General features: G+C 44.5%; 1 protein-coding gene across 3 annotated transcripts in view; it reads left to right on the top strand.

Annotated features, from left to right (window-relative positions):
• The window catches only part of SCLY (selenocysteine lyase), a 56,839-nt gene that overhangs the window by 21,968 nt on the left and 7,621 nt on the right, over positions 1 to 27,250 (top strand). For all 3 annotated transcript variants that reach the window (XM_068280672.1, XM_068280671.1, XM_068280673.1), the window contains 9 exons: positions 5,895 to 5,995; positions 6,867 to 7,032; positions 9,580 to 9,707; positions 10,591 to 10,755; positions 14,998 to 15,104; positions 17,320 to 17,356; positions 18,664 to 18,747; positions 21,374 to 21,473; positions 24,263 to 24,338. In XM_068280672.1, the coding sequence (XP_068136773.1) occupies positions 5,895 to 5,995; positions 6,867 to 7,032; positions 9,580 to 9,707; positions 10,591 to 10,755; positions 14,998 to 15,104; positions 17,320 to 17,356; positions 18,664 to 18,747; positions 21,374 to 21,473; positions 24,263 to 24,338 (964 nt within the window). The remainder of the gene's footprint in view (positions 1 to 5,894; positions 5,996 to 6,866; positions 7,033 to 9,579; positions 9,708 to 10,590; positions 10,756 to 14,997; positions 15,105 to 17,319; positions 17,357 to 18,663; positions 18,748 to 21,373; positions 21,474 to 24,262; positions 24,339 to 27,250) is intronic.

Genomic DNA, 27,250 nt, shown 5'->3' with positions numbered 1-27,250 from the left:
TATTGATTTTCAAGGGGAATTCACATTGCTACCATTCTTACACTGTTAGTGGCAGAGGCCTCAAACCTGATACAGTCAGTCATTGGGTGACTGGGGTCCAAATGCACTAAAGGGGTGGAGCCACAGCCAATCAGATTTGTTAGATTGATTTCAGCCATTCTGTTACTGGCAGGGATCTCAAACGTGACACAGTTGGCCACTGGGTGACTGGGACTAATATTCAGAAAAGTGGGTGGAACCTACAGCAGCCAATCAACATTCACCTTTTGATTTTCAAGGAGAATATTTACATTGCTGCCATTCATGCACTCTTAATTGCAGAGGCCTAAAATCTGCTACAGTCAGTCACTGGGAGACTGGGGTTTAAATTCTGAAGGGAGCGGGCCAAAAACAGCCAATCAGATTTGTTTAATTTCAATGGTAAAATGCAACTTATTGATGCCAAGGACCCCAAAGCTCATAAACTTGGTCATTAAGTGACTGTATGTCAAGATTAGAAATAGTGGGCGGAGCCAAAAACAACTAACTTTTTACATGGGAAAATGTAAACTTCAGCTTTTCTTACACTGTTAACGGCAGGGTTCTCAAACTTCACACAGTTGGTCACTGGGTGACTAGGATTAATATTTGGAAAAGTAGGTGGAGCCTACAAGAGCCAATCAAAATTCACCTATTGACTTTCAAGGGGAATATTGAAACTGCAGCCATTCTCACACTGTTAATAGCAGAGGCCTCAAACCTGCTACAGTCGGTCGTTAATTGTCTGGGGTTCATATTCAGTAAAGGGGCGGAGCCAAAAACAGCCAGATTTCTTTGCTGGATAAACTGCTTCCATTAGCACAATTTTGATGCCAGGAACCCAAAAGCTCACAATCTTGGTCATTGAGTAGTGACTGTGTGTCCAGGTTACAAAAAGTGGGTGGAGTTAAAAATAAATTTTTCTGGGAAATTGTAAACTGCAGCCCTTCTTCACTGTTAATGGCAGGGTTCTCAAACTTAGCATAGCTGTTTACTGGGTGGAGCCTAAAAATGCCAATCAAAGATCACATGTCACTTTTCAAGGAGAATATTAAAATTGCTGCCATTCTTGCACTGTTAACGGCACAAGCCTCAAACCTGGTACAGTTGGTCATTGGGTCACTGGGGTTCAAATTCAGAAAAGGGGACAGAGCCACAAACAGTGAATCAGATTTGTTTCATTTCATGGGAAAATACAAAATGTTGATGCCAAGGACCCCAAAGCTCACACATTTGGGCATTGAGTAGTGACTTTGTGTCCAGGTTACAAAAAGTGGGTGGAGCCAAAAACAAATTTCACTGGGAAAGTGTAAACTGCAGCCCTTCTTACACTGTTTATGGCAGGGTTCCAAAACTTTGCCCAGATGGTCACTGAGTCACTGAGATTAATATTCAGGGAAGTGGGTGGAGCCTATAATAGCCAATCAAAATTCACCTATTGATTTTCAAGTGGAATATTTAAATTGCTGCCATGTTTACACTGTTAATAGCAGATGCCTCAAACCTGCTACAGTTGGTCATTGGGTGACTGGGGTTCAAATGCTGGAGAGGGGTGGAGCCACAAACAGCCTATCTGATTTGTTTAATTTCTATGGGAATATACAAATTATTGATGCCAAGGACCCCAAAGCTCACAAACTTGGTCATTGAGTGTTTGTGTGTTAGGGTTAGAAAGTGGGCGGAGCCAACACCAGTCAAATACATACCCGGGCAATGCCGGGTCATCAGTGGGTGGAGACAAATACAAATTTCACTGGGAAAATGTAAACTGCAGCCATTCTTACACTGTTAATGGCAGGGTTTTTAAACTTTGCACAGTTGGTCACTGGGTGACTGGGATTAATATTCAGAAAAGTGGGTGGAGCCTACAAAAGTGTATCAAACTTCACCTATTGCTTTTCAATGGGAATATTTAATTGCTACCATTCTTGAACTGTTAATGGCACAGGCCTCAAACCTGGTACACTTGGTTATTGGGTGACTGGGGTTCAAATTCAGAAAAGGGGCTGGAGCCACACACAGCCAGATATTTTCATTTCAATGCAAATTATTGATACCAAAGACCGCAAAGCTCACAAACTTGGTCATTGAGTAATTGTGTGTTAGGGTTAGAAAAAGTATGCAGAGCCAACACCAGCCAAATACATACCCGGGCAACGCCGGGCAATCAGCTAGTACACTGTATATTTATACTGACACATTTGCTGGGACCAGAGGACTGAGTTTACTATATCCAGAGGTTTACTATATCAGAGTTTACTATAACGAGGTACTACTGTACCCATCAGCCTGCATCTGAGGAGCCTTTCTATCGTGTGTTGCTGTCCTCAACTCCTATCTCCTCAGAGGCACTTCTTGCCCACCCCTTCCAGCATGTTTTTCTCATGTGCAAGTAGAGGTGTGATGGTGTTATTGTGAACAGCATGCTCTGAAACTGCCAGGCTGTTGTCACTTCCACCCACAGCCCAGACACCAGTGATAAGGGTGGGAGCAGCATCACATTGGGGTGAAAGGGTGGACTGAGTGAGCTGTCAGATCAGAAAGGGAGCATTGCTAGTTTGGTACTACAGGATGGCTGCTTCCATGGCAGCAGGACCTGGAGGAGGACGCACAGCACAAAAATCAAACAAAAGGAAACCCGAGGTGAGAGCAGTATGGAGGCTGCCTTATTTATTTCTTTTTAACCCTCCTGGCGGTTAATTTTTTTTGCCAAATAGGCAGAAATCCATTTTTTTTTAATTTTTTTGGTTTCATGTAAAGCTACCAGAGTGGTAGCTACATGAAACACCACTGGAGGGCGCATGTGTCCCTCTAGTGCGATCGTCGCCGGCATCAATAGCAAACAGGGGAACGCGTATATAATGCGTTCCCCTGTTTGGCTTCTCCTGTCGCCATGGCGATGATCGGAATGACGTCATGGGCGTCAGCCGACGTCCTGACGTCAGACGCCTCCGATCCAGCCCATAGCGCTGCCTGGAACTCAATGGTCCGGGCAGCACAGGACTCTGGCGGGGGGGGGGGGGGGAGGGGCCCTCTTACGCCGCTGCGTGCGGGCGACTGCCGCAGAGCGGCGGCGATCAAGCTGTGCGCGCGGCTAGCAATGTGCTAGCTGCGCGCACAGCACTTTGAATGGTGCAAATCGCCCCACCAGGGGCTGAAATAGCCTCCTGCGTGGCATAGCCCAAGCTCAGCTCGGGCTTACTGCCAGGAAGGTTAAACAATACCAGTTGCCTAGCTGTCCTGCTGATCTTTTGGCATCAGTAGTGACTGAGTGACACCTCAGACTCAGCTGAAACAATCATGTTGCTAATCCAGCCAGAGTTCAGTAAGAGCACCTGATCTATATGCTTGTTCAGAGTCTATGGCTAAGAGGATTAGATGCAGAAGATAATGCTGGGAACACACAATGCAACTTCCCGTCCGATCGACCGGAATAGGGCGATTATTTCCAAGATGTCCAATATGTTTCTGATCGAGAAAGGGAAACGATTTTGTGAAGTTATTTGAAAATCGATCCCTTTATTGATCGGGAGCAGTTTGGACATGTACAACTTCCTGTCCGATCTCCTGTTGAATAGATGGGAAATTGCATTGTGTGTTTTCAGCATAATGTAGACAGCCAGGCAACTTGCATTGTTTTAGGACTCGTTTCTCCATATAGCGTGCTTTCAGGCTGGCTTATGGAAACGCGATCACAGGGACAGCAGACAGTGCATAGACTGCACTCTCTGATGTTTCCATTCATGCGCTGTGATTCACTTTTGAATGGCAGCGCATGGTTGCCTGCATTTTGGGGCACTTCAGTATAATGAACGGGATCTCAAGCCCCGCCCCCCACCAGAAGTGACACGCAGAGCCATGGGTCTCTGTGCTGCATGGAAACGAGCCCTAACTCACCGTAATCAGGAGGTCAGGAGCCAATGAAAACGGCTCCTGACCAATAGGAGGAAGCTCAGCTGAGTTTAATTCCTCCAGGAGCAGTAATCTACACCGCATCAGAGTTAGAGAGCCACAGATGCGGCATATATTCTACTTACCGGTCACCGTGGTCCCAAACCTGTTAAATGGAAATAAATATGGAAATCTCCAGAAATCCCTGTGCCCGCCTGCAAAAAAAAAAATCCTGCCCCAAAGGCCCCCCTCCCCCACAGGGACTTTTGGGGGGCAGGAGGGGTCACAGCATAAGAGGAGAGTGTGGCAGATCGGTGGGGAGGGGGGAAATCCCCCCCCCCCTCACCTCGGGCTCTCCTCTCAGCGCTCTCCCTCCTGCAATCATTGGTGGCAGCGGTAGCTGCGGCAGGCTGAAGCTGAACACATTACATCCTTCTCGCCGGAGGTCTTCCGTTTTCTAAGAGCAACTTCCTGTTTACACAGGAAGTTGCTCTTAGAGATCGGAAGACCTCCGGCAAGAAGGAGGTAATGTGTTCAGCTTCAGCCTGCCGCCGCCGCAGGAAGTTGCTCTTAGGGATCGGAAGACCTCCGGCGAGAAGGATGTAATGTGTTCAGCTTCAGCCTGCCGCCGCCGCTGCTGCCTACTGCCACCAATGTTTGCAGGAGGGGGAGCGCTGAGAGGAGAGCCCGAAGTGAGGGGGGGGGATGTCCCCCCTCCCCACCGATCTGCCACACTCTCCTCTTATGCTGCGACCCCTCCTGCCCCCCAAAAGTCCCTGAGCGGGCCCTAGCCCCCCCCCCCCCCCCCCCCCCGCGATGGCAGGGGTCGCATTCCCTATTGTTACGCCAGTGGCAACCTTTATGTCACCCTCACCTCATGTCAAGTTTCCTATAAATAAGTAAGTATGCTGTTTTTTTCGCTAGGTCTTTTTTTCTTAATATTAACACCCTGCTTTGTTGTTATCAAAGTTAAGTAAGTAAAGGAGTGTAGGTACTGTATCTTATATACATACTTATTCTCGGGCAGTGACTTGAGACAATGTTATAGTCAGCAGCTAAGGCCCCTTTTACACTTAATTAGTTGCTCTCAGTTAAAACTGAAAGAAAACTGATTTTCAAAGTAATGCCCATATTTTCCTATGGCACAGTTCCCACTATACGCGTTACAACTGAAATCTTTTTCACAATGCACTGCTATGGAAAAAAATGCACACTAACGCACACTAACGCGTACCAACACATTAAGCGTAAAAGGGCCCTTAGGGCGTCTTCTAGATTTCTCTCCAGTTAGTTTCTCCATTCAGTTACATGATAGACTTCACTTGGTAGGAACATGGGGGCTTCTGTTTCTGACTATTAAGCTGTTTTGCTCATCATGTGGATTTACTGTTTAGTGAGTCTATGACCAGTTAGAGCTCGTTTCCAATACAGCGAATCTGCATGTGTTTTCTGCATGCAGATTTGCAAAACCCATTCTAGTAAATAGCCTGTTTCCACTTGTCCGGAATTCTGTGCGGTTTGTTGTGCAGAAAAAATCTGCACAGCAGAACCATCAGAATTTGCTCGCCGCACACACACGCGATTCGCCGGTAATGTAATTAATAGGAAAATTGCAAGCGTTTTAGTCTTGCGGTTTTCCATGCGTTTTTATTCACGTTTTCGTTTAAAAACCCATGTCAATGCATACTGGCACTGACATGGTTAAAATCACAGCGCAAACCGCAAGCGATTCCGCGTGGAAATCCACATACAAACGCAAACAAATCCACAACCGTAAGCGGATTCGTTCACACGTTTTTCGCGTCGAAAACGCGCCGCAGTAGTGGAAACGGGCCGTTACTAGTTGATAGCTTTCTGAGGGCCAATGATTCAGAGAATAAATATGGCTGCTAAGTGGTCAGTGACTTCCTGACTTCATAAAAATACAGTTATAATAATAGTTCTGACACTAAAAAGTATCCTTTCTTTCTGTGTAATCATTGCAGGATGCAAGGCCAAGCAGCTGATAGACACAGCCCGAGCACACATTGCCAGCATGGTGAGAGGGAAACCAGAAGACATCATCTTCACGTCTGGAGGAACAGAAGTGAGTCCAGCAACAGCAGAGTGTGTATATATGTATGCAGAGAGTAAATATCCAATGTTATGGGTGCCCAGGGGCAAGCTGCTATGTCTCCCGTGTGCTGTGATCCCATTCAATCACTGCTCCACTCAGCAAATCTTAAAATTGGGGTATCCAGTAAAAGCACTTATCAGTAGAGTTCAGTATAGAACTAAATCATAACGTGTGATCCTGTTTACCCATAACCTAAGGCCTTCCCATGCTTAGATTGATGGTAATAGTTGCCTGTATGTGCAGCTATCAACTGTAATAGCAATACTTGTTTTCTTATAGTTAAGTTAAAGATTCATTCATGATGTCTTCACTGCCATCTGGTTCATTCCTCACTCTAGAAGAAAAGTCCTAATGGACTATTGATTGGACCTTTCCAACTGCCAAGCAAGCAGTATCTCCCTCTGTGCATAGAACTCTCAGTAAACGAACATTCAGCAGAGATTACCTGGTAGGATGTTGCACCTGTGATACATTTCATCGAAGAGAGCAAATGTTTACAATAGACAAACAATGACTAAATAATTTACAAATATTATAAGGGCCGTACGCACACTAGACTTAACTCGTCTGAGGCATCCGCTAAAGACCGCCTCTGCTGAGAATCTAGTGTGTGTATGGCAGCCCTGACATGCTGGCGACAGATCTGATCATCTTGCTCAATCGCTACCAGACTACGTGGTTGTCTCACGCACTCCATCCCCTCCATCCTGCACTGCACATCACCCGCCCGCCATAGTGACAGAACGCTGTGCAAGCCTTCATGCTTTCTGATGCTTTACAGATACACAGGTTTAAATTATTGGCTTGCTGTCACTTTAACTACAAGTATGTCTCTTTCTAGGCCAACAATATGGTAGTGTTTTCAGCAGTGGAACAGTTTAGCAGAAGAGCCAAGGAAAGTCACAGTAACAAAGCAGACGAGGCACTACCACACATCATCACCTCTAATGTGGAGCATGATTCTATTGCATTACCACTTCAGTACCTGCAGAGGGAGCACAAAGCTGGTAGGTGTCCATTTGTTATACTGACATTTCTAGCAGAGAACATAAAGTTAGATAAGCCATGAACTCCTTGTCTAGCCAAAGCAATGTAAAAAAAACATTAACATTGCTATATTTTTATACATTTTTTTATGTTTCAATTTAGATTTACAATTTTCATGGGTCTTGTTTTCTTGACCTCTTAGAGATGGCGCTGCTTTGGCTCTTTACAGACCAGAGCCTTTTTGCACAGGCACACTGTAGATTTCCCCTCACACCATCCTGAATAGGTTAAAGAGCTTGATTTTGAATATTTCAACACGGAACTCATATGACTTTCCAGAAAGCTTCTGTTTTGTCTCACCTGTCTAAAGAATAAGTTTCCAGTCTGGCTGTTTTATGTTTTTTATTCCTCAGTTCTCCTGAGTCTTCAACCACCAAGCCTGCTGTCACTCATTAAGCAATGGGTGTTGCCATCAGATACTGATGGACCTGCAGGAAGTTCAGCTTGTATCTGTTTGGAAGTTGTCCTTGGCTTTTTGTCTTCCATTCTCATTATCTTTTAGGCTGCTTACACACAGGGACGTTACAGGCGCACGTTAGTGCAGCCTGTAACGCTCCCCCAATGCACAGCAATGTAACACAAGTGGGCTGTTCACACTGCCCACGTTGCGTTTCATGTAACGCTGCACGTTCTTCCGAAAGTGCAGCATATTATAGCGTTACAGCGGCTTAAGCCGCGTTTGACTGTTTGCACATGCTCAGTCATGTTGGGGAGGAGCGGAGAGCGGCCAGGCACATGGCTAGTTAATATTCACTGCACGCTTCCTGGTGCGGCCGCTCTGTGCGGTGATTGGCCGGCGGGACCACGTGATGCCGCATGCGTCCAAGAGTATGCATCACGGCATCTCGGACACCAGAGTGAGCTGCACAACGCGGCTCACTCTGACGTCCACATCGAAGAGCACCAGGGGCACGTTATGCGACCTTAACGTAGCACCTAGCGCAACGTCTTGGTGTGCAAGTAGCCTTAATGTGTACAGGGGTTGATTTTCCCCTTGCAGTCATGTCTAGGGAATTCAGTAAAGGTGGCCATATATCTAGTGATGATGGGCAGATTCGACCAACTGACAGATCTCTCTCTGATTGAATGTGAAGAGCAGTGGCGTAGCTAAGGAGCTGTGGGCCCTGATGCAATTGATACGGCGCACCAAAGCCTGCCAATGGCAACTATAGTGTTGGAGGTGCAAGAAGAGGATGGGGAACAGTTTGTTAATAATTACCACTTTTTAAAGTGTCTGTAGAAGTGATTATTATGAGCACAGGACCAATAGTGAGCTAATACTGTGGTTGAGGGAGGGCCCTTTTGGGCCGCCTTTGGCCCAAGTGCCCCGATTCAGTTGCAACCCCTATTGCTATGCCCCTGGGGAAGAGAAATCTGTCAGCTGCCCATAAGACGACTCCTGATCTACTTCAGCATTCAATTATTGCAGGAACCAGCTTTGTGACGCCGCCTTGCTGCCCCCCCTCAATGTTTCAAGTGCTCCTCGGTGCAGTTATACGTTACCTGTCACACCTCCCACTGGGGGGACAATGGCCAGGGCTTCCATTGTGTTTGTCCTTGATTATCGCATGCCATTAGTGCCGTGCAACCGATCGAGCATGTCGGCCCGACATCTTTCAGCATGTCTGATCGATATTTGCGACCAATTTCGGTTGCATCATTGATCGGGCATGTTCTTGACAGCACCATTTTTCATTTGATTATAATAATTGAATCTGCTGGTCGATAGACTGCCAAGTCGCCAGATGTATGGTCACCTTACAGTCCCCATACCTTAACTCCTAAAGGTGTAAGCACTGTATCGCACCACAGAAATCAGCCATCATATTCATAGCACCGCCCCCTGGGTGGTGACATACTCCCTGCTGGGCAAGAAGTACATCACTGGGATTGCAAACAGTTGCACCATGCTCCTGTAGTGCTCAATTGCTGCGTTGCCATGCAATGCTGCATAATCCATGCAGTAGGAATGTATCATGCAGTAACGCGCTGCAGCCTTTGTGTTGATATTGCGGTGATTTAGATACATCCGACACACTGCACCGCATCGCGTGAACTATGCAAATTTTCATAGACTTGCATGGCCCTTGCAGCAGAGAAGCGACGCAGAAGAATAATGCAGGCAACACACCATGTAAGTGGCCTGAAGTTGGATCATTTTATTGTATGGTGTGTGGGCACCTTTAGTAATATTTGCAACTAGTGTCATATCTTGATATAGAGCTATTAAGCTTGAGAGCTGCTGCCACTAAGGGTGCGCTCAGTAGGCCATCCTGCAGTGTTAGGGAGACTTGCCCAAGGACTCCTTACTGAATACGCACGTAAAAAAAAAATACGCACTAGACTACTTAATAGGAAGAGCCGAGATTCAAACCCTGGACTCCTATGTCAGAGGCGGTGCCCTTAACTAGTAGACTGTCCAGAGCTGTAAAATGGTTATGATCTTATTTCTGCAGCTGTTTGGTGACTTGGTGATTTGTTTTCTTATATTTGTTTTTGTAATACAGAGGTGACCTTTCTGCCAGTGTCCACGACCACAGGACAGCTAGAGGTTGATGATGTCATTGCAGCTCTGCGCCCCAACACTTATCTGGTCTCTGTCATGTTGGCAAATAATGAAACTGGCATCATCATGGTAAGTAAGCTCTGGATGGGTTGTGTGTCACCTAGTGTTGTGTTCAATGCATAGGGGCAGATTTATCCAAACCAGTGCAAGGAAAACTGCTTCAAGATTGGTACAAAATGTGGAGCCAGTGCCCAGATCAAGGACTCTGATTGGTCACTCTGAGCCACTGCTCCACTTGTGAGTCAGATTCACTGCTTGACAAATCTGCCCCATTGTGTCCATCCATTGAGAAATACATTGTTTGTCCTTGAAACAGCACCCATACACAAGGCTTTCTGCTACTTGTTTAGCAAATATGTCTGTGGGGAAAGCTGCTGAAGGTGTTTACCTATCATTTTCAAATCATACTCATTGCTTATGGGTATTTTTTCCTATGCATACAGAGGTTGGTAGTTGAGTGTATGATAGTATGTTGATATGGTCAACAGGATGCAAATAATTCCAGCTTGCAAGCAAATGTAATGCCAATTGTTGCCGAGCTGCTTTAACCTCCTTAGCGGTAACCCCGAGTCAGGCTCGGACAGGAAATCCGCAGCTCAGAGCAGTAAGCAAATTACACTAGCTTATTACTTGCTGAGAAGGGAGAATTAGACAGGCTGTTCTCTATAAACACATGCAGGGTGCACAGAGGGTGGATTGCTCTGTGTTCTCCGACAGTGGTAGATTAGAAATGTTTACATTTGGTTAAAAACAACCTGCTACAGTATAACATTCTAGAGAATAGGTGCTGCTACTGATGTGATCTTAGCTGACCTATGAAAGTTAGATCCTGGCATTATTTTTTTGGGTACTTTGTTTTACCTGTATCTGGAATGTGTCCAGTCTCGTCTATGTATAAGATGTAGGAATAAATAACTGGTATGCTAACGATTACTTGATTCATCTTTTGCAGCCTGTGGGTGAATTGTCACAACGCCTGGCACCTATTTCTAAAGAGCGCACTGCCCATGGACTTCCTCCAATCCTGTTACACACAGATGCAGCACAAGCATTGGGGAAGATAACTGTGGATGTCCAAGAGCTGGGGGTCCATTATTTAACCATCGTTGGACACAAGGTGGGTACTCACATGCCACATTCATTTGTGTACATTTATACTGGTGTGCAGATCTCTTCTTTTTTGCGTAAGTTTTATTTCATACGTGTTGCCATTAGATTTAAGCTACCTATACACTGATCGATTTTGCTATTCGACCATTCAATCCAATGTTCAGGATTATTCACCAAGCTCTGGTGGGAGTATGAAGCACAATTTTGCAGCTAATTCTTTCTCCCAATTCCCTCCTCTTTGGCTTTGGTTTCAGCACTTCAATCATTGCAACTGCTTCAGCAAGAGTTTCTGCATCCCAGTTGGTCACAGACATCATCTCCTTTCCATATCCAAATGTGTAACAGTCACAACTGGATGTGAAAAATGTACCATACTGGTGAAAAGTGACATTACCTCCGTTCTGTTTGGAATCGATCAGATAAAGTAATAGGAGTGATTGAAATGATTATAGATAAGTATTCGATCGACGATCCCCAAGTAACCAACAGATACAGCTTGTAGTGTGTGGTGAAATGTTGGATTATTGTTGGATCCAATTTTCAATCCAATGCAAACAATGAAACTGTCAATTTCGCTTAACTCAATATGTGTAGTATGCAGCAGGGCTGTGGAGTCGAGGAATTGGCCCAATTTTTGGGTACCTGGAGTTGGAGTCAGCGGGTTCATAAACTGAGGAGTTGGAGTTGGATGAATTTGTGCCGACTCCACAGCCCTGGTGGGCAGCAATAAACCTGTGTTGTGCTTGATTGGAAATGGAGCGTAAGTTATACATCGGTATCTGCTCTCCTGAAAGCCATGCTGTGACTTTACATCTTGTATTGTTAAGCTGGCCATACACTATACAATATTTACCACAATTCGATATTCAAAAGTCAAATTGGGCAAAAATGTAGTTTACTATTGGAGCACATGGACCCCACGAACAGCCTGCGGGCAGCATTCAATGATTGGGGCTGGCGGTTCTTTGGCTGACGTCACGCACAATATGGATCGTAATGTCGATCACAGGACAGTCGCAGTCGAATAGGCAAGGTGTTTTGGTAGTGTATGCTAGATGGCTGTTCCCCAAGGGGATTGCCACCCAATCCGTCAGCAACATTGCTGGGCCAAGGCTTTACAGACGCGTAGTTAGCCTGCAGGGTACCGGTGTGTTCTGTTGCAATGCGGGGAAGTGGAGGGCTGGTGGAGCGTCGCAGTTGTGACATAATGCAGAGGGTGGGGCAAGCAGGGAGAAAAAAGCTATTGGCCATCGCTCAGCCGAATTGATCTGCTTAGCGGATCGCTGATCGGACATGGGGTCGGGCTTGCTGAAAACACACACTGGTTTATCAGCAGAAACGGTCCTTATCGGCTAACTCAGATGGCTTTAATCTAGCGTGTGTATGGATGGGCCTTTCCACAGTTGCTAGCTACAGACACTGTGTTTAGTTTCTACTGTCAATTAGAGATCACTATCCTGGGTTCAATCTGTAGCTTTATAGGCTTATATAAAGGCCATGATATGTTGTAACTAGGGCAATTGTTTTGCAGGAGAAGACACTGTGAAGTAAGTTTAGATTGTTTTTCTCAGGATTGTTTTAGTCGACTGACTCGTAGTGACCATATGTACATCTGCATGACAGAGGTCTTTGTTAATCACGGCCTCTTTCAGCTGTTGCAGAGGCATGTTCATAGCTTCACATATGGGGCTTGATTCACTAAGACAAATAGCATGCCTTATCCGAGTTAACACACCTTATCAGACATAACACACGTTATCCGAGTTAACACTCCTTATCAGAGATATCACACCTTGTCAAAGTTAACACGCCTCATCAGAGTAGCATAGCGAGCGCTACGAACGTATGCCTGCTAATTGGTAATGACGAGAGCTCCACTCGACCTGCCCTGAGGCCCTGTGGGTTCGTAGCATTTGCCTTGCTACTCTGATAAGGCGTGTTAACTTTGATAAGGCATGTTATCTCTGATAAAGAGTGTTAACTCGGATAAGGCGTGTTATCTCTGATAAGGCCTGTTAACTCAGATAAGGCATGCTATTTGTCTTGGTGAATCAGTCAAGCCCATGCTGTCTTTCCATCTAAAGGTGCGTACACTTGCACTACCAAATGCAGTGACGGGTGCAATTTTTCTGTGCCTGATTTTATTTATAGTCCAACTTTCACAGCCGTATGTCACTACTGGGAAGCCCATGGCTCTAACTATCCTAATCTTTGTAAGTAAAGTGACAATTTTATCCTTCAGTATCTTGTTCAAACTGGCCGTAGCTTGCCTTCCAAGCAACAAGCATTTCTTAATCTAACGGTTGCAGTGAACATCTGCAGAGACCATCCATCCCAAGATTAAATCTGGTACAGCTTCTACTTTTTCCTCATTTATTTGCAGATGGTTCATTGGAACAGGTGACATGACTTAGTTTTCTTGATATTAAGCAGTAGACCAGCTTTGGCACTTTCTTGTTTGACATTCATGATTAGGCTCTTTAATTCCTCCTCAGTTTCAGCAGTGAGCTATCATCGGTATATTGCAGAATGTTAATATTTCTGCCCGCTATATAATTCCAACATGTGACTCATCCAAACCAGCTTTCCACATTACATATTCAGCATACAAGTAGCATACAAATAAGGAGACAGTATGCACCCTTGTCGCACTCCTTTACTAATTGTGAACCAGTCAATTATTCCATACTCTGTTCTAACTGTTCCTTCTTGGTTTGCATATAGATTCCTGAAAAGGCAAATGAGATTGCCTGGTATACCCATATCCATGAGAATCTGCCACACTTTGGCCCGGTGCACACCAAAAACCGCTAGCAGATCTGCAAAATGCTAGCAGATTTTGAAACGCTTTTTCTGTAGCGTTTCAGCTAGCGTTTTGCGGTTTTGTGTAGCGGTTTTGGTGTAGTAGATTTGATATATTGTTACAGTAAAGCTGTTACTGAACAGCTTCTGTAACAAAAACGCCGGCAAAACCGCTCTGAACAGGCGTTTTTCAGAGCAGTTTGCGGTTTTCCTATACTTAACATTGAGGCAGAAACGCATCCACAATCCAAAAAATGCCTCACCCCGGGAGTATGCGTTTCTGCAAAACGCCTCCCGCTCCGGTGTGCACCAGCCCATTGAAATACATTACCCTAGCGTATCCGCAGCTGCAAGCGGATCACAAAACGCAGCCGAACCGCTCTGGTGTGCACTAGGCCAAAATCATGATTTACACAGTTAAAAGCTTTTAAATAGTTAATAAAGCAAAAGTAGAAATTTTCCTGGAGTCCCTTGCTTTGTATGTTATCCATCAAATGTTGGCAATATGGTCCCTTGTGCCTCTCCCTCTTCAAAAGCCAGCTTGCACATCTGGCAGTTCTCGTTCCATATATAGTTGCATATATCTAGCTTGTAGAATTTAACATTGCCTTGCTAGAAAGCGAGATAAATGCTATTCCAGTACTGAGGCTAGGCCACTCTTGTGTTTTCCATATTTGATGGAAAATTGCAAACAGCACTCCTGCAGCATCCTCATGCAAGCTTTTCAAAAGTTCCACTGGAATGCCATCATTTCCTGGAGTCTTGTTATTAGCAAGACCTTCCAATGCTGGGGATACACGGTACGTTTTCCCCCTTATCAATCGAGCCGCTGATGGCTCGATTGATAATTTCCGACAGGTCCGATGACCCTGCTCGATCCCTGCGGGCGGACAATAGCGGGGAGTCGAGCGGAAGATAAGGAAGCGCCCGCAGGGACAAGCGGGAATCGATCCTGACGGCGGCAGGGACGCGGCGGGAGTCGATCCGGCGGCTAATCGAGCCGCTGGGTCGTTCCGTGTATCCCCAGCATAATGCCCATTTGACTTAACTCATCAAGATGCTTGGTTCTTGTTCAGGGTACTATTCCAAGTACCTGTATATGTGCTGTCTATGTCCTTCTTGTATAGCTGTTCTGTATATTCTTTCCACCTTTTCTTGACCTCTGCTTCTGTCAGATCCTTTTCTTTACACGATTAAGCTCAATGCTTCATTGAGATACACCAGCCCCTTCACCACGGCAACGCAATGATCCAGAAGGGGCTTTTAAATCTCATTGGGGTTCTATTATGTTTTGATGTAATATTAGATGAAAGTTGCACTTAGCTGTCTCCTTTCTAAAAGAAACACAAGATAAATATGTTAAATCAGACCTAATGTTGACACTAATCAATAATGCAACTAGAATGCTTTGCTGATAGTCTAATGCAGATTATTTTACTTTGTGCAGTTCTATGGGCCTCGTATTGGAGCTCTTTATGTGCGTGGTATTGGGCATCAGACACCACTACTGCCAATGTTATATGGAGGAGGGCAGGAGCGCAACTACAGACCTGGGTAAGCAGTGCATATTTTTATATTTCAAAATACTTATTATTTTCAAGAAAAAGGGCAATACATATTTCGGGCATCCAATCAGCATCCTTTGTGTAGGTTACAACAAGACTTCTTACATAACGTACTTCAAATACAAAGTGAACAGTACTACAGCTCGCCCAGACAGAAACTGGCCAATGCACATCATTCAAATAGTTTGAAAACTGGTGGACTGCTGACTCAGTATCTTGCTGCAAGACTCATTCTGAAGCTCAGATAGCTGTCAGTATACACCTAAGTGACCAGTGTATACTGACCAGAGGCCTAGCATTCAGTGCGGTCATGAAGGGAGTCCATTAAAACCCATATAAAGAACAAGGAACAGATAGAAAAATGACAAGATAGACAAGTAAGCATCCCACCCCCAAAACCCCAGCACTATATATTTTACATGGCTACAGATTACCTAATTTACTAAAGATGTCTATATATTACTCAATTTTCAGTATTGGTATCTGGCTGATTTGATTATAATGATCAAATCTGTCAGTGATTGAGGATGTACTTAATGTCAGTACATGAGGGGGTCAAGGGGTACTGGCGGCCATGGAGAGAGAGGTGGGACACAGGAAGAGGCGCATCAGCAGACAGTTGTGTCTGTAACACCACCGGTCTGGGGGTCACATATTTTACATGGGGGAACTGGACAGGGGTTCTTAAAGGAGTTCCAAGGTGAGAAAGCATATACAGGTATTGCACATATCTGTGCCCCTCATGCCATCCTGATGCCAACTGCATCCTCGGTTCTCCCCCATGCCTGTTCAAGGCCCTGACCTGTGAACTGGAAAAAGATCTCTTTGCAGTATTACTGGCCTTGAGCTGTGGCCGAACTTTGTTTCAATAGCCAGATGTGCCCCTTTATTAGCCCTCATATAGATTTGCTCCTTTTTTAGCCCCCCCCCTTTCTATAGCCAGATGTGCCCATTAATTAGCCCCCCCCCATATAGCCAGTTGTGCACTTTAATTAGCCCTCCTAGTATAGATAGACAGTTGTGCCACTTTATTACCGCCCCCCCCCCTAAATATATAGCTAGATGTCCCCCTTTATTATTTGCCACCCCCCAATAGATAGCAAGGTTTTCTCTGTAAATAGCCAGGTGTTCCCCCTCCCCTCTGGATGGTCAGGTGTGCCCCTGTATTAGGTCCCCCCCCCCCCCCATACAGAGATCAGGCAGCAAGGTATAATCTCTCACCTGTCCTGTTCCAGTGGTGATACAGGGCTAATAAAGGGGTTTCCTATGCGCAATACCGCTTTTGGCCTCACTATGCTGAATGAACCTGGTCCTGTCTTGAAGACGTCATCAAGCCGGGACCCGATCCATTCAGCATAGTGAGGCTGATAACGGTAGTGCACGGAAGGCACTGCGATCGACGCTGGAACAGGACAGGTGAGAGATTGAGTCTTGATCCCCTGCTGCCCAATCGTAGCAGTGTGTGTGTGTGTGTGTGGGGGGGGGGGGGGGTGTATTTTAGGGGGTGGGGCGGAGGGGGGGGGACCCCGGGGTGGTTACACTGTTAGTGTAGTTAGGGGCAGCGGGGTAAATGAGTACAGGCAGGTGCTAGCACGCCCGCCTTGCTCATTAAAAGCCAGTAACTAATATTCACGCCCTTGTGTTTTTCAAGAAGGTTCTGCAGCAACGTAAATATACTAGTAGTAAAATGGTTGTAACAGTAGTCTGCTATTAAGTTGTCAAGATTTGCCAGCCTCACCTAGACAGTATGTGTGTTTTGTGGTGCTGGAGCAGTATGGGAGTCTCAGTGGCAAGAATTCTAAATGCAATGGGAATGTTCAGGAACAGACTGGACAGTATCAGGCTACATTGACAGTGGTGCGGATTGCCCAACATGTAATGCAGCTTTCCGCACTGCAACACACCACCTATAGCGACTTTCACAGTGCAGCTAGTGCAATATAACGGCCTGCAACATCCCAGTGATCCCAATGCACTGCATGTAGTTCGTTGCAGCAAAACGTGCATGTTAACAGTGACAGCTAAGCATATTTTTCACATTTAACATGCGGCGTGGTTTTCCCATTTTGCTTGTATTGCGTTCCTGCTGTTACAGGGAATGCAACATCCACTGTGAACTTAGCCTAAGGCATAATAATAAAAGTATTCTGCATAACGAGAGGGTCATTTCCTGACTTGTGTCTGACTTGTGCTCTCTTCTCCAGTACCGAGAATACACCAATGATCGCTGGGCTAGGCAAGGTGAGGTTTAATGCCACTATATATCACTTTTTCCTCTCTTACACATACACTCAATAGTTGATAAGGAAGTGCAGATGGCTTTTTTAATTTAGTAACCAATCAAATACTTTCTAGTGCGATCACATTATAGTACACACTGTTGTTGTGGTTTATAGAACTTAACATTGTTCTCTTCACTTTCTTATATGCCAACCTGTTAAGGTCTGTTATTTTATGTCTTGTCACATGCGTTTTATGCTGGTGTATGTGTTATATTGCGGCAGATTTCAGCAGGCAGCAGAGTGGGTGTCCCATGTGTCTCTCCGTTCTCTGGTGTTGTTCATAGTTTCCCCCTAGCAGATGCTCAGTCCTTTGTGGCTGATCACACACCACGCTCTGTGCTTCTCCCAAATATAGTCTATCAGATGTTATTAAGTTGGTAAGTTTCTGATATATTTCACTAACAAAAAGTTACTGAATAAAGCAGGTTGTTGAAAGCAAAAAATAAAAAAAGATACCTAGATACTTGAGATGACAAGCCATAGACCTGTGTTATAAATATATATTGTACAGGTTAGTATTCATGTCAGCAGCCGGGGGTTTCAGCCACGTTTGACATTCGCAATTATCGCATGCCGTTACCGACGAGGACCCAATCGGTGTCGGCCTGAAATTTTCCCGTATGTCTGATCGATACATGCGACCAATTTCAGCCTGGAATTGGTGTAATTGTCGATTGGTCATGCTCTTGGTGGCACAAATTTTAATAAGGTACGATGATAATTATCAAATCTGATGGTTGATCAGCCGTCAAGTCTTCAGATATATGCCCACCTTTTAGAGGGAGAGGCTCAACAGGACAGCCAGGCACATTATTCATTTCCTTTTTAAACATGTCAGCCTCCATATTCCTTTCAGTTCAGGTGGAGTGTCTACTCAGAATTGGCTTGTAAAAAAGAAGTTTTGCATCCAAAGGTTCCCATAGATGTGCATACGCTCTAACCTTATTAGTGGAATTGAATAAGGAATGAGAGAAAGAATCTTTGGATATTTCCATAGACACATGTAGATAAATGAGAACTTGAGAGGTTTCTGTACATTAAAGAGTGTACTGTCGCTATGGCTGCAAGGAAGTATACTTTATACTAATTTTGTGATGTATGGAGAATCTCTGTATCTTATACCACCGATATATCAATCTGTGACAAAAGTCTACCTTCTTTTTTAAAGTGCATGCACCACTAAGATTTGGGATCCTCTGTTTGCCTGCCTTGTTGTAGAAGATCACTGTTACGCTGTCAGATAACGTAATGTTCCTATTTCTCCAGGCGGCGGAGCTGGTGAATCTACATTGTGCTGAGTATGAGAGCCACATGCGGGAAGTGCGGGACTATCTGGAGCAGAGATTAAAGGTGAGCAGTAGCTTTCCACTAGAAGCCTTGGCTCGGAGGAAATCATCATTTTGTGCACTGTTCAATTACTGGAACCTCAATGACAAATCTATAAATCTGTTATATAGTTGTTGATGCAAATAGAGTACACCATTCCCTTCTCATCTGGGCTTTGAGGGTGCTTTATGGCCTAAATTCCTTATTGGAGTCATACATAAGGTTAGGTTCACTAGACATAAAAATGAACTGTTTTCCAGAACAGAGGTGGATTCTATGTTATCTATATGATCCATTTAGCCGTGTCCATTTTCAAAGTATCCATTGTCTCCTTAGTGGTATGCAAAGTCCCATCTTGCACAACTTTTCCAGAGACCGCATGCGCTACACGTGCTGACAGACACAATGAATGTCTGTAGGGTTAATCCGTTCTCACTACTGCTTTCAGTGGATAACCGAGATGTCAGAGTTATAAAAAATTCTCCCAAGAAGCCTTCCAAATCATGTCTCCCTCACTGTCCATGGTCACACGGATTCCACAACAGACACCAATGCTTACAAAAAACATATATATTAATGGACACAGTGGGTTCATTATTAGGTACATTGGATCCACTGTAACCACACACATTACCAATCCAGCATAGGGTGGACTGAGCCTTATCAGAAATGATAGTATAAGAGATGTTCAATCTACTGGTATGTGTATGGACTGCTTACAAAAATACTGAGACGTCCATTGACACAAAGGTATATGGTGCAGTAGGGGTGTTATGTAAATATATGAATGGAGAGAATATAAATAGAGTAATATTGGCAAGTAAACCCAGCATTTCGCCCCGTATAACACATCTTATGCCTGCCCTTCCTCCATGCTATGCATAGCCACACAAAGAGATATGAGGGCTGTCATATTTATTTCATTTTAAATAATACCAGTTGCCTGGTTGTCCTGATGTTTTTGCTTCAGTAGTGTCTGAATCACACACCTGAAACATGCATGCAGTCAGTGTGGCCAGCCATTAGTCGGAGTATCTGTAGTCTCATCCTGAGTATGGGGCTTTAAGTATTGGTGGCATGGGATCAGCTGGAGAGGCAGGCAGTCAGCATTGTTTTCAAGGACATCAGTATGGGAGTTCTATATCCCTTTCCCTGTTGGGTCACTTTGATTAATCTACAAACACAACGGGGGTTGTCCACAGACCTCAGGAATCACTCTGTTAATCTCGAGGAGTCCTCGATTCTGCGGGACAATGTCCTCCAGTTTTGGCCGCTGGTGGAGGCGGAACCTCAGCTTGCCCAGATCTGCCGAGCACCCCCTAGGTTAGTCTACCGTAAGGGTAAGTCCATTAAAGACCAATTGGTTAGGGCGGACATTGGGAGATCTAAATTACCCCGCCAGGTGTTTTTGGGTACACCTAGGAAAGGGACCTTTCCATGTCTCAATTGCCAGCATTGCAATGGCATCATAAGGGGGCCCAACGTACAAAGTACTAGATTGGTTAAGCCGGTTCCTATTAGAGATTTCGCTACTTGCGATTCGACGGGTGTTGTGTACTTAATCAAATGCCCTTGCAGTCTGTCCTATGTTGGCCAGACCTCAAGGGACATTAAAACTAGACTCAACGAGCATAAGAGCAACATTCGCCACCCCGAAGCGTGTAAAAAGAAAAAGGATGAGGAGAAAAAACGGGAATATCCCCTCGCACGCCATTTCACGGAATTTAATCATGGCGTGAGCCAGCTTCAATGGCAGGTACTCGAAGTGGTTCAGCGCCAAGAAGGTAGAGAATTTAGGAGTGCGCTGTTGCGGCGTGAGGCTTGGTGGATGGACAGGTTGGGGACGCAGTCCCCCAGTGGCCTTAACGAGGACTTCAGTTTAAAGTGCTTCTTATGATAAATGGTTGTCCTTTCAGGAGTAAGGGTTAATGTTCTGGAAAAGTTTTGTGCCCGCCCCTTAATGCTTTGGAGGGGTGTGTCAATATGTGTGTGTTTATATGAAGGTCTAAGTTTGTTCAGATGGTTAAGCACTTGAGAAAGGGCATGTAGCCCGAAACATTGTGCTTTTTTGTCTGCTGTATAACCGCATACATTATTACAATAAATTCTGAAGATTATTCGTGCAAGGGTTGAGTCCGGAATCGATTGATTGTGCACTTTGATTAATCTGTCATGCCCCCTATTTTTCATATTGATTAGCCAACATTAAAGTGGACCTGAACTCTTGCACAGGACAAAAGGAAAACATAACAGAAATGCACCCTGTATGTATTTAAAGAGTTTAGCCTGTGTAATTCCCCCTCATTTGTGTCTAATCATCAGTTGTAATTTGATCTCCCCCCTGTGCCACATGACCGCCATAGCAGATAAGCCCATTTGAAAATACAGGCTGTGAACAGTATATCTGCCTCCATGAATCAGAAAGTAGAAACAGTGCAGATTTATTTTAGGATTTGTATCAGCGGTAACAAAGTAATGTTTTTTGTTTAAAGGTTATTATGCTGTTGTGTATCTTTTAGAGCAGAGAGGAAGTTCGGAGTTCAGGTCCGCTTTAACAGGATGATCTAATTGTTGCTTATATTATTATAGATGTGATAATACATGACTGCTAGCACAGGACAGTTACCTTCTTGTGCACGTATATTTGCAGGCTGTATTTGGAGACCGGATCCGGTTTAACTCTCACTTTCCTAGAACTGATCGGCTTCCCAACACCTGCAATGTGTCACTGCTGAAGCCTTCTATCTTAGGTAAGCTGAGCGTGTATCTGTGTGCTTACAGTATACTTTACTAGCTAAAAGGCCAGCTCGTTAAAAAACAGACACTGTACCTCGGCTGCCACCCCCCTGCACCGCGCGCACGGCCACGTTCCCCCGCATGCACGAACATGCTCCAGCTCGTGAGCATGGACATGCACAAATGCATGCACCCCTGTCCCCCTGTGCCCGTCCTCCTCTGCTCTCTGAAGTCCGTCCGCATGTCGCACATGCGCGCAAGTCACAACGCACGGACACTGGGACACAGGAAGACACAGTGACAGGGATTTTATTATATAGAATACAGTTGTTTACTTTTTGGCTCAGACTGTTGAGTCTGATATCATTTCCCATTGCAGCTTTCTTGCTGTCTTTTAGTTTGTTAGTTACAAAAGCAATAACACTGCTGTGGTTACAAACTAACAGAAGAAAAAGCTTCTATGTTCAGCTCAAAAGATTTAACCCCAAGTGGTTAAATCACGACTGAATCATCTATCACACAGGCTTATCGGGAGGGGTGCAGTCTGAGAGATTCTTCCTCCTGGCATTATACAAGGTCTGCCAGTTGGATAGATTAGTTGCTTTTACTTGTTAAACTATATGTACAGGTCCTTCCCAAAAAATTAGCATATTGTGATAAAGTTCATTATTTTCTGTAATGTACTGAATGATAAACATTAGACTTTCATATATTTTAGATTCATTACACTCAACTGAAGTATTTCAAGCCTTTTATTGTTTTAATATTGATGATTTTGGCATACTGCTCATGAAAACCCCAAATTCATATCTCAAAAAATTAGCATATTTCATCTGACCAATAAAAGAAAAGTGTTTTTAAAACAAAAAAAAGTCATCCTTCAAATAATTATGTTCAGTTATACACTCGATACTTGGTCGGGAATCCTTTTGCAGAAATGACTGCTTCAATGCGGCGTGGCATGGAGTCAATCAGCCTGTGGCACTGCTCAGGTGTTATGGAGGCCCAGGATGCTTCGATAGCGGCCTTAAGCTCATCCAGAGTGTTGGGTCTTGCGTCTCTCAACTTTCTCTTCACAATATCCCACAGATTCTCTATGGGGTTCAGGTCAGGAGAGTTGGCAGGCCAATTGAGCACAGTAATACCATGGTCAGTAAACAATTTACCAGTGGTTTTGGCACTGTGAGCAGGTGCCAGGCCCTGCTGAAAAATGAAATCTTCATCTCCATAAAGCTTTTCAGCAGATGGAAGAATGAAGTGCTCCAAAATCACCTGATAGCTAGCTGCAATGACCCTGCCCTTGATAAAACACAGTGGGCCAACACCAGCAGCTGACATGGCACCCCAGACCATCACTGACTGTGGGTACTTGACACTGGACTTCAGGCATTTTGGCATTTCCCTCTCCCCAGTCTTCCTCCAGACTCTGGCACCTTGATTTCCGAATGACATGCAAAAGTTGCTTTCATCCGAAAAACGTACTTTGGACCACTGAGCAACAGTCCAGTGCTGCTTCTCTGTAGCCCAGGTCAGGCGCTCCTGCCGCTGTTTCTGGTTCAAAAGTGGCTTGACCTGGGGAATGCGGCACATGTAGCCCATTTCCTGCACACGCCTGTACACGATGGCTCTGGATGTTTCTACTCCAGACTCCGTCCACTGCTTCCGCAGGTCCCCCAAGGTCTGAAATCGGTCCTTCTCCACAATTTTCCTCAGGGTCTGGTCACCTCTTCTCGTTGTGCAGCGTTTTCTGCCACACTTTTTCCTTCCCACAGACTTCCCACTGAGGTGCCTTGATAAAGCACTCTGGGAACAGCCTATTCGATCAGAAATTTCTTTCTGTGTCTTACCTTTTTGCTTGAGGGTGTCAATGATGGCCTGCTGGACAGCAGTCCGGTCGGCCGTCTTACCCATGATTGCGGTTTTGAGCAATGAACCAGGCTGGGAGTTTTTAAAAGCCTCAGGAATCTTTTGCAGGTGTTTAGAGTTAATTAGTTGATTCAGATGATTAGGTTAATAGCTCGTTTAGAGAACCTTTTCATGATATGCTAATTTTTTGAGATAGGAATTTTGGGTTTTCATGTGCTGTACGCCAAAATCATCAATATTAAAGGGACTCCGAGCAGTGCAGAAACTATGGAAAGATGCATACCATTTTGAAGCTCTCTTTCTCCTCTTTCCAACAATATATAAATCGCCACCCTACGCCTTTTAGTTTTCGCTATTTTCGCGATCGAAATTGCGTTTGATTTCGATCGTGAAAATAGCGAAAACTAAAAGGCGTAGGGCAGCGGTTTATATATTGTTGGAAAGAGGAGAAAGAGAGCTTCAAAATGGTATGCATCTTTCCATAGTTTCTGCACTGCTCGGAGTCCCTTTAAAACAATAAAAGGCTTGAACTACTTCAGTTGTGTGTAATGAATCTAAAATATATGAAAGTCTAATGTTTATCAGTACATTACAAAAAAATAATGAACTTTATCACAATATGCTAATATTTTTTAGAAGGACCTGTATATGATGTGCACTTTGCATGGTTTGTAGAGCCTTCACTGGCTGGTATCCATAGAGATTACAATTTTGGATTCTACCATTGGCAACATTGGGTGGTAGTTATTTAATATCTGTCAACATGTCTAGTCTACCAAATGGAAGTAAGAATGGAAAATGTCCCACATTACTCAGTTTGTTTTACCATCGGTGAGATTGGGTGGCAGTTATCTGTCGTTATCTCTAGTGTTCTGACTGCACTGAAGAGTGGGCGATATCCCGCATTACTCAGCTTGTTTTACTTGTTTGCTTGCAGGACGGGAATGGCTGGCGCATTGTCATCACCTGCAGGCAAGCGTTGGAGCAGCTTGTCACTCAGATCGGGGAGACAGGTATATGCTTATAAATTAAAGAATTCTATATGACAACCCCAATGTAGTTTCAAGAAATATAATCCCTATCTATGAATACCATGTTCTTTTTATAGCGACGTTTATGCCTTTAAATCTGCCTGATGACACCTGGGAGTGGTCAGACATAATCCATCCCCCAATGGCTGGCATTCTGCAAGCAGGAGCACTCAGCGGGGTCATGCGCTTCTGTATGTACTATTTAGAGGGCAGATGTACATAGACACCACTGCTGCCAGTATATCACCCAGCAATGGCCTCAATTCATTAAGCTTATCTTCTGTCTTTAAAGTGGACCTGAACTCTTGCACAGGACTGAAGAAATACATAGAGAAATGCACCCTGTATGTATTTAGAGTGTTAAGCCTGTTTAATTCCCCCTCATTTATGTATAATCGCAAGTTGTAATTCACTCCCTGGAGAGGATCTATACAAAGATGCAGGCCGCCTCCATAACTGTTTGCACACTTAAGGTGGCCATACACTGGCCCGATTCGCGGCCGTTTCGACAGCAGATTCGATCCTGGGATCGAATCTGCTGCCAATCGTTCGCGGTAAACGCATCCGCCGATCCGATTTCCTCCTGAAATCGGATCGGTCCATCGATCGCGCCGTGCGGGAAATTACCCTCGATCGCTCGCGGGTAGGGAGCGCGTCGCTAGCGGCGGCCGATCCGATCAGGTATACATTACCTGACGCTGGCTCCCAGGCATCTTCTCCGCGCTGCACGGCTCTGTTCTGGCTCCATCCCGCCGCTTCCTGTGTCACTGCAGTGACCAGGAAGTTCAAATAGAGGGCGCTCTGTTTGAACTTCCTGGTCACGGAGTGACACAGGAAGCGCCGGGATGGAGCCGGAACAGAGCCGTGCAGCGCGGAGAAGATGCCCGGGAGGCAGCATCAGGTAATGTATACTCGGGACAGGCGGCAGGATTCACAATCTGTTTGGGACAGGCGGCAGGATTCACAATCTGTTTGCAGTAAAGGCAGCCATACGATCCCTCTCTGATCAGATTCGATCAGATAGGGATCTGTCAGCTGGTCGATCTAATGGCAAATCGACCAGTGTATGGCTACCTTAAGTGCTTTTGAAAATAAAGAAAAACCTGAGCATCCCCATGAGGTATTCTAAGAAGATAATAAGAAGATGTACAAGAGACATTTCTCAGCTCCTATTTACATTTGCGCAAAAAGTGTCCAGTCCAAAATTATTCATTCCTTTCTCAATAATCAATAGACAAGCCTTTATTGGCTATTACAGCAATCAAATGCTTCCTGTAATTGCAGACCAGCTTTTTGTATGTCTCCACAGGTATTTTTGCCCATTCATCTTTAGCAATGAGCTCCAAATCTTTCAGGTTGGAGGGTCTTCTTGCCATCACCCTGAGCAGCCACAATGTGCAGCCGCAGGTCCTCCCTGAGCTCCTTTGTCTTAGCCATGACTGTCCACTAACCATCTGCAGAGAGAGCTGCTGTTTTTCACCTATTGAGTTGATTAAAACAGCTGTTCCCAATTAATCAGGGTAATTAGGATGCTTTATACACCATGGGGCTGTCATAAAATGCAATTCCGGGGTGTTACACAATGACAATAAAACGCTTAAATCTTGGCGTTCAGTTAGGTTTTAAAGAGAACCTGAGATGGAATAAAAAAAAATTCATACATACCTGGGGCTTCCTCCAGCCTCCTTCAGCCTGATCCCTCCCTTGGCGCCATCCTCTGCCTCTACAGAAGATCCAAGAGGCGAAGAACGGCACAGAGGGAGCAATCAGGCCGAAGGGGACTGGAGGAAGCCCCAGGTCTGTATGAATTTTTTTTGTTTGTGTCATCTCAGATACACTTAATGACAATTAGATGGATATATTTGTCCAGTGTAGTTGTGGACAGTGCACCACCAGTTTGTTACTAAATGAGGCACATGTGGTATCATTTTAACCGGGACAAGTTGTAGAATACATTTTGGCATGTCTTAAAGTGGATCTGAGATAAACTTTTCCTTATTGCATAATTGTGTTCCTTTCATATAGTTTATAGGGCATTCCTCAAGCCCAATACTTTTTTTTGGTTTTAATACCCTAATTCCTTATAAACTAAATAAGCCTCTAAATACTAAATAATAATAATAATAAAAAAAGCCTCGCCCATGGCTTCTCCTGTGCCTTGGCACTCTCATACTCATGTAGCAAGGACTTATGGGAGCTCAGTCTTGGCAGGAGGAGGAGGTGTTACTAGCCAGATATTGCAGAGGGGAGGAGGAGAGGGGAGTGAAGTTTTCACAGGCTGAGGACTGGAGATGCAGATCAGCTTGCCTGTGTGTAATGATTACAAACAAAACATGGCTGCTCTCATTGTATCAAAGGAAGAAATAATCATATACTGTTGGAGCTGTTTGCAGCTAGATTTGCTGTGTAAACTATCTAAACTTTAGATAAGGTATATAGACAAGTTACTTTGTTATAGTTAGTTTTTTTTATCTTGGATCCGCTTTAAAGCTTGGACACATATCACATAAAAATAGGTGGCGAAAAACTCAATCAAACATAGTCATCAAAGTCATTTTCAAAATTATGATCAAACTTGAGAAAGTTTTAGCAAAAAACAAGAGACATATGTGGTAACATTTTAACCGTAATAAGTAATAGAATAGAGTTTAGAGAGTTTTAGGGTTGAGGCCCAAGTCTTGTTTATTCTTTTTAGTCATAAACTGAATCAAAAGTAATTAAATATTCACATATCCTGTACCAAAATAAAAGACTTGTAAAATGAAAACAGAATATAAAAAACTAGGCTTTTTAATTGTGTTTGCCATGTTTGCAATATTGCTTATATTTTTGCAAATAAGGTCTTGTAATCATCATTAGTGTACAATGAGAATGCATAAAAAAAACTGAAAAAA

This window comes from Hyperolius riggenbachi, chromosome 4, assembly GCF_040937935.1.
Source record: "Hyperolius riggenbachi isolate aHypRig1 chromosome 4, aHypRig1.pri, whole genome shotgun sequence".
Lineage (NCBI taxonomy): Eukaryota > Metazoa > Chordata > Amphibia > Anura > Hyperoliidae > Hyperolius > Hyperolius riggenbachi.
This window is presented reverse-complemented; position numbering and strand designations above follow the sequence as displayed.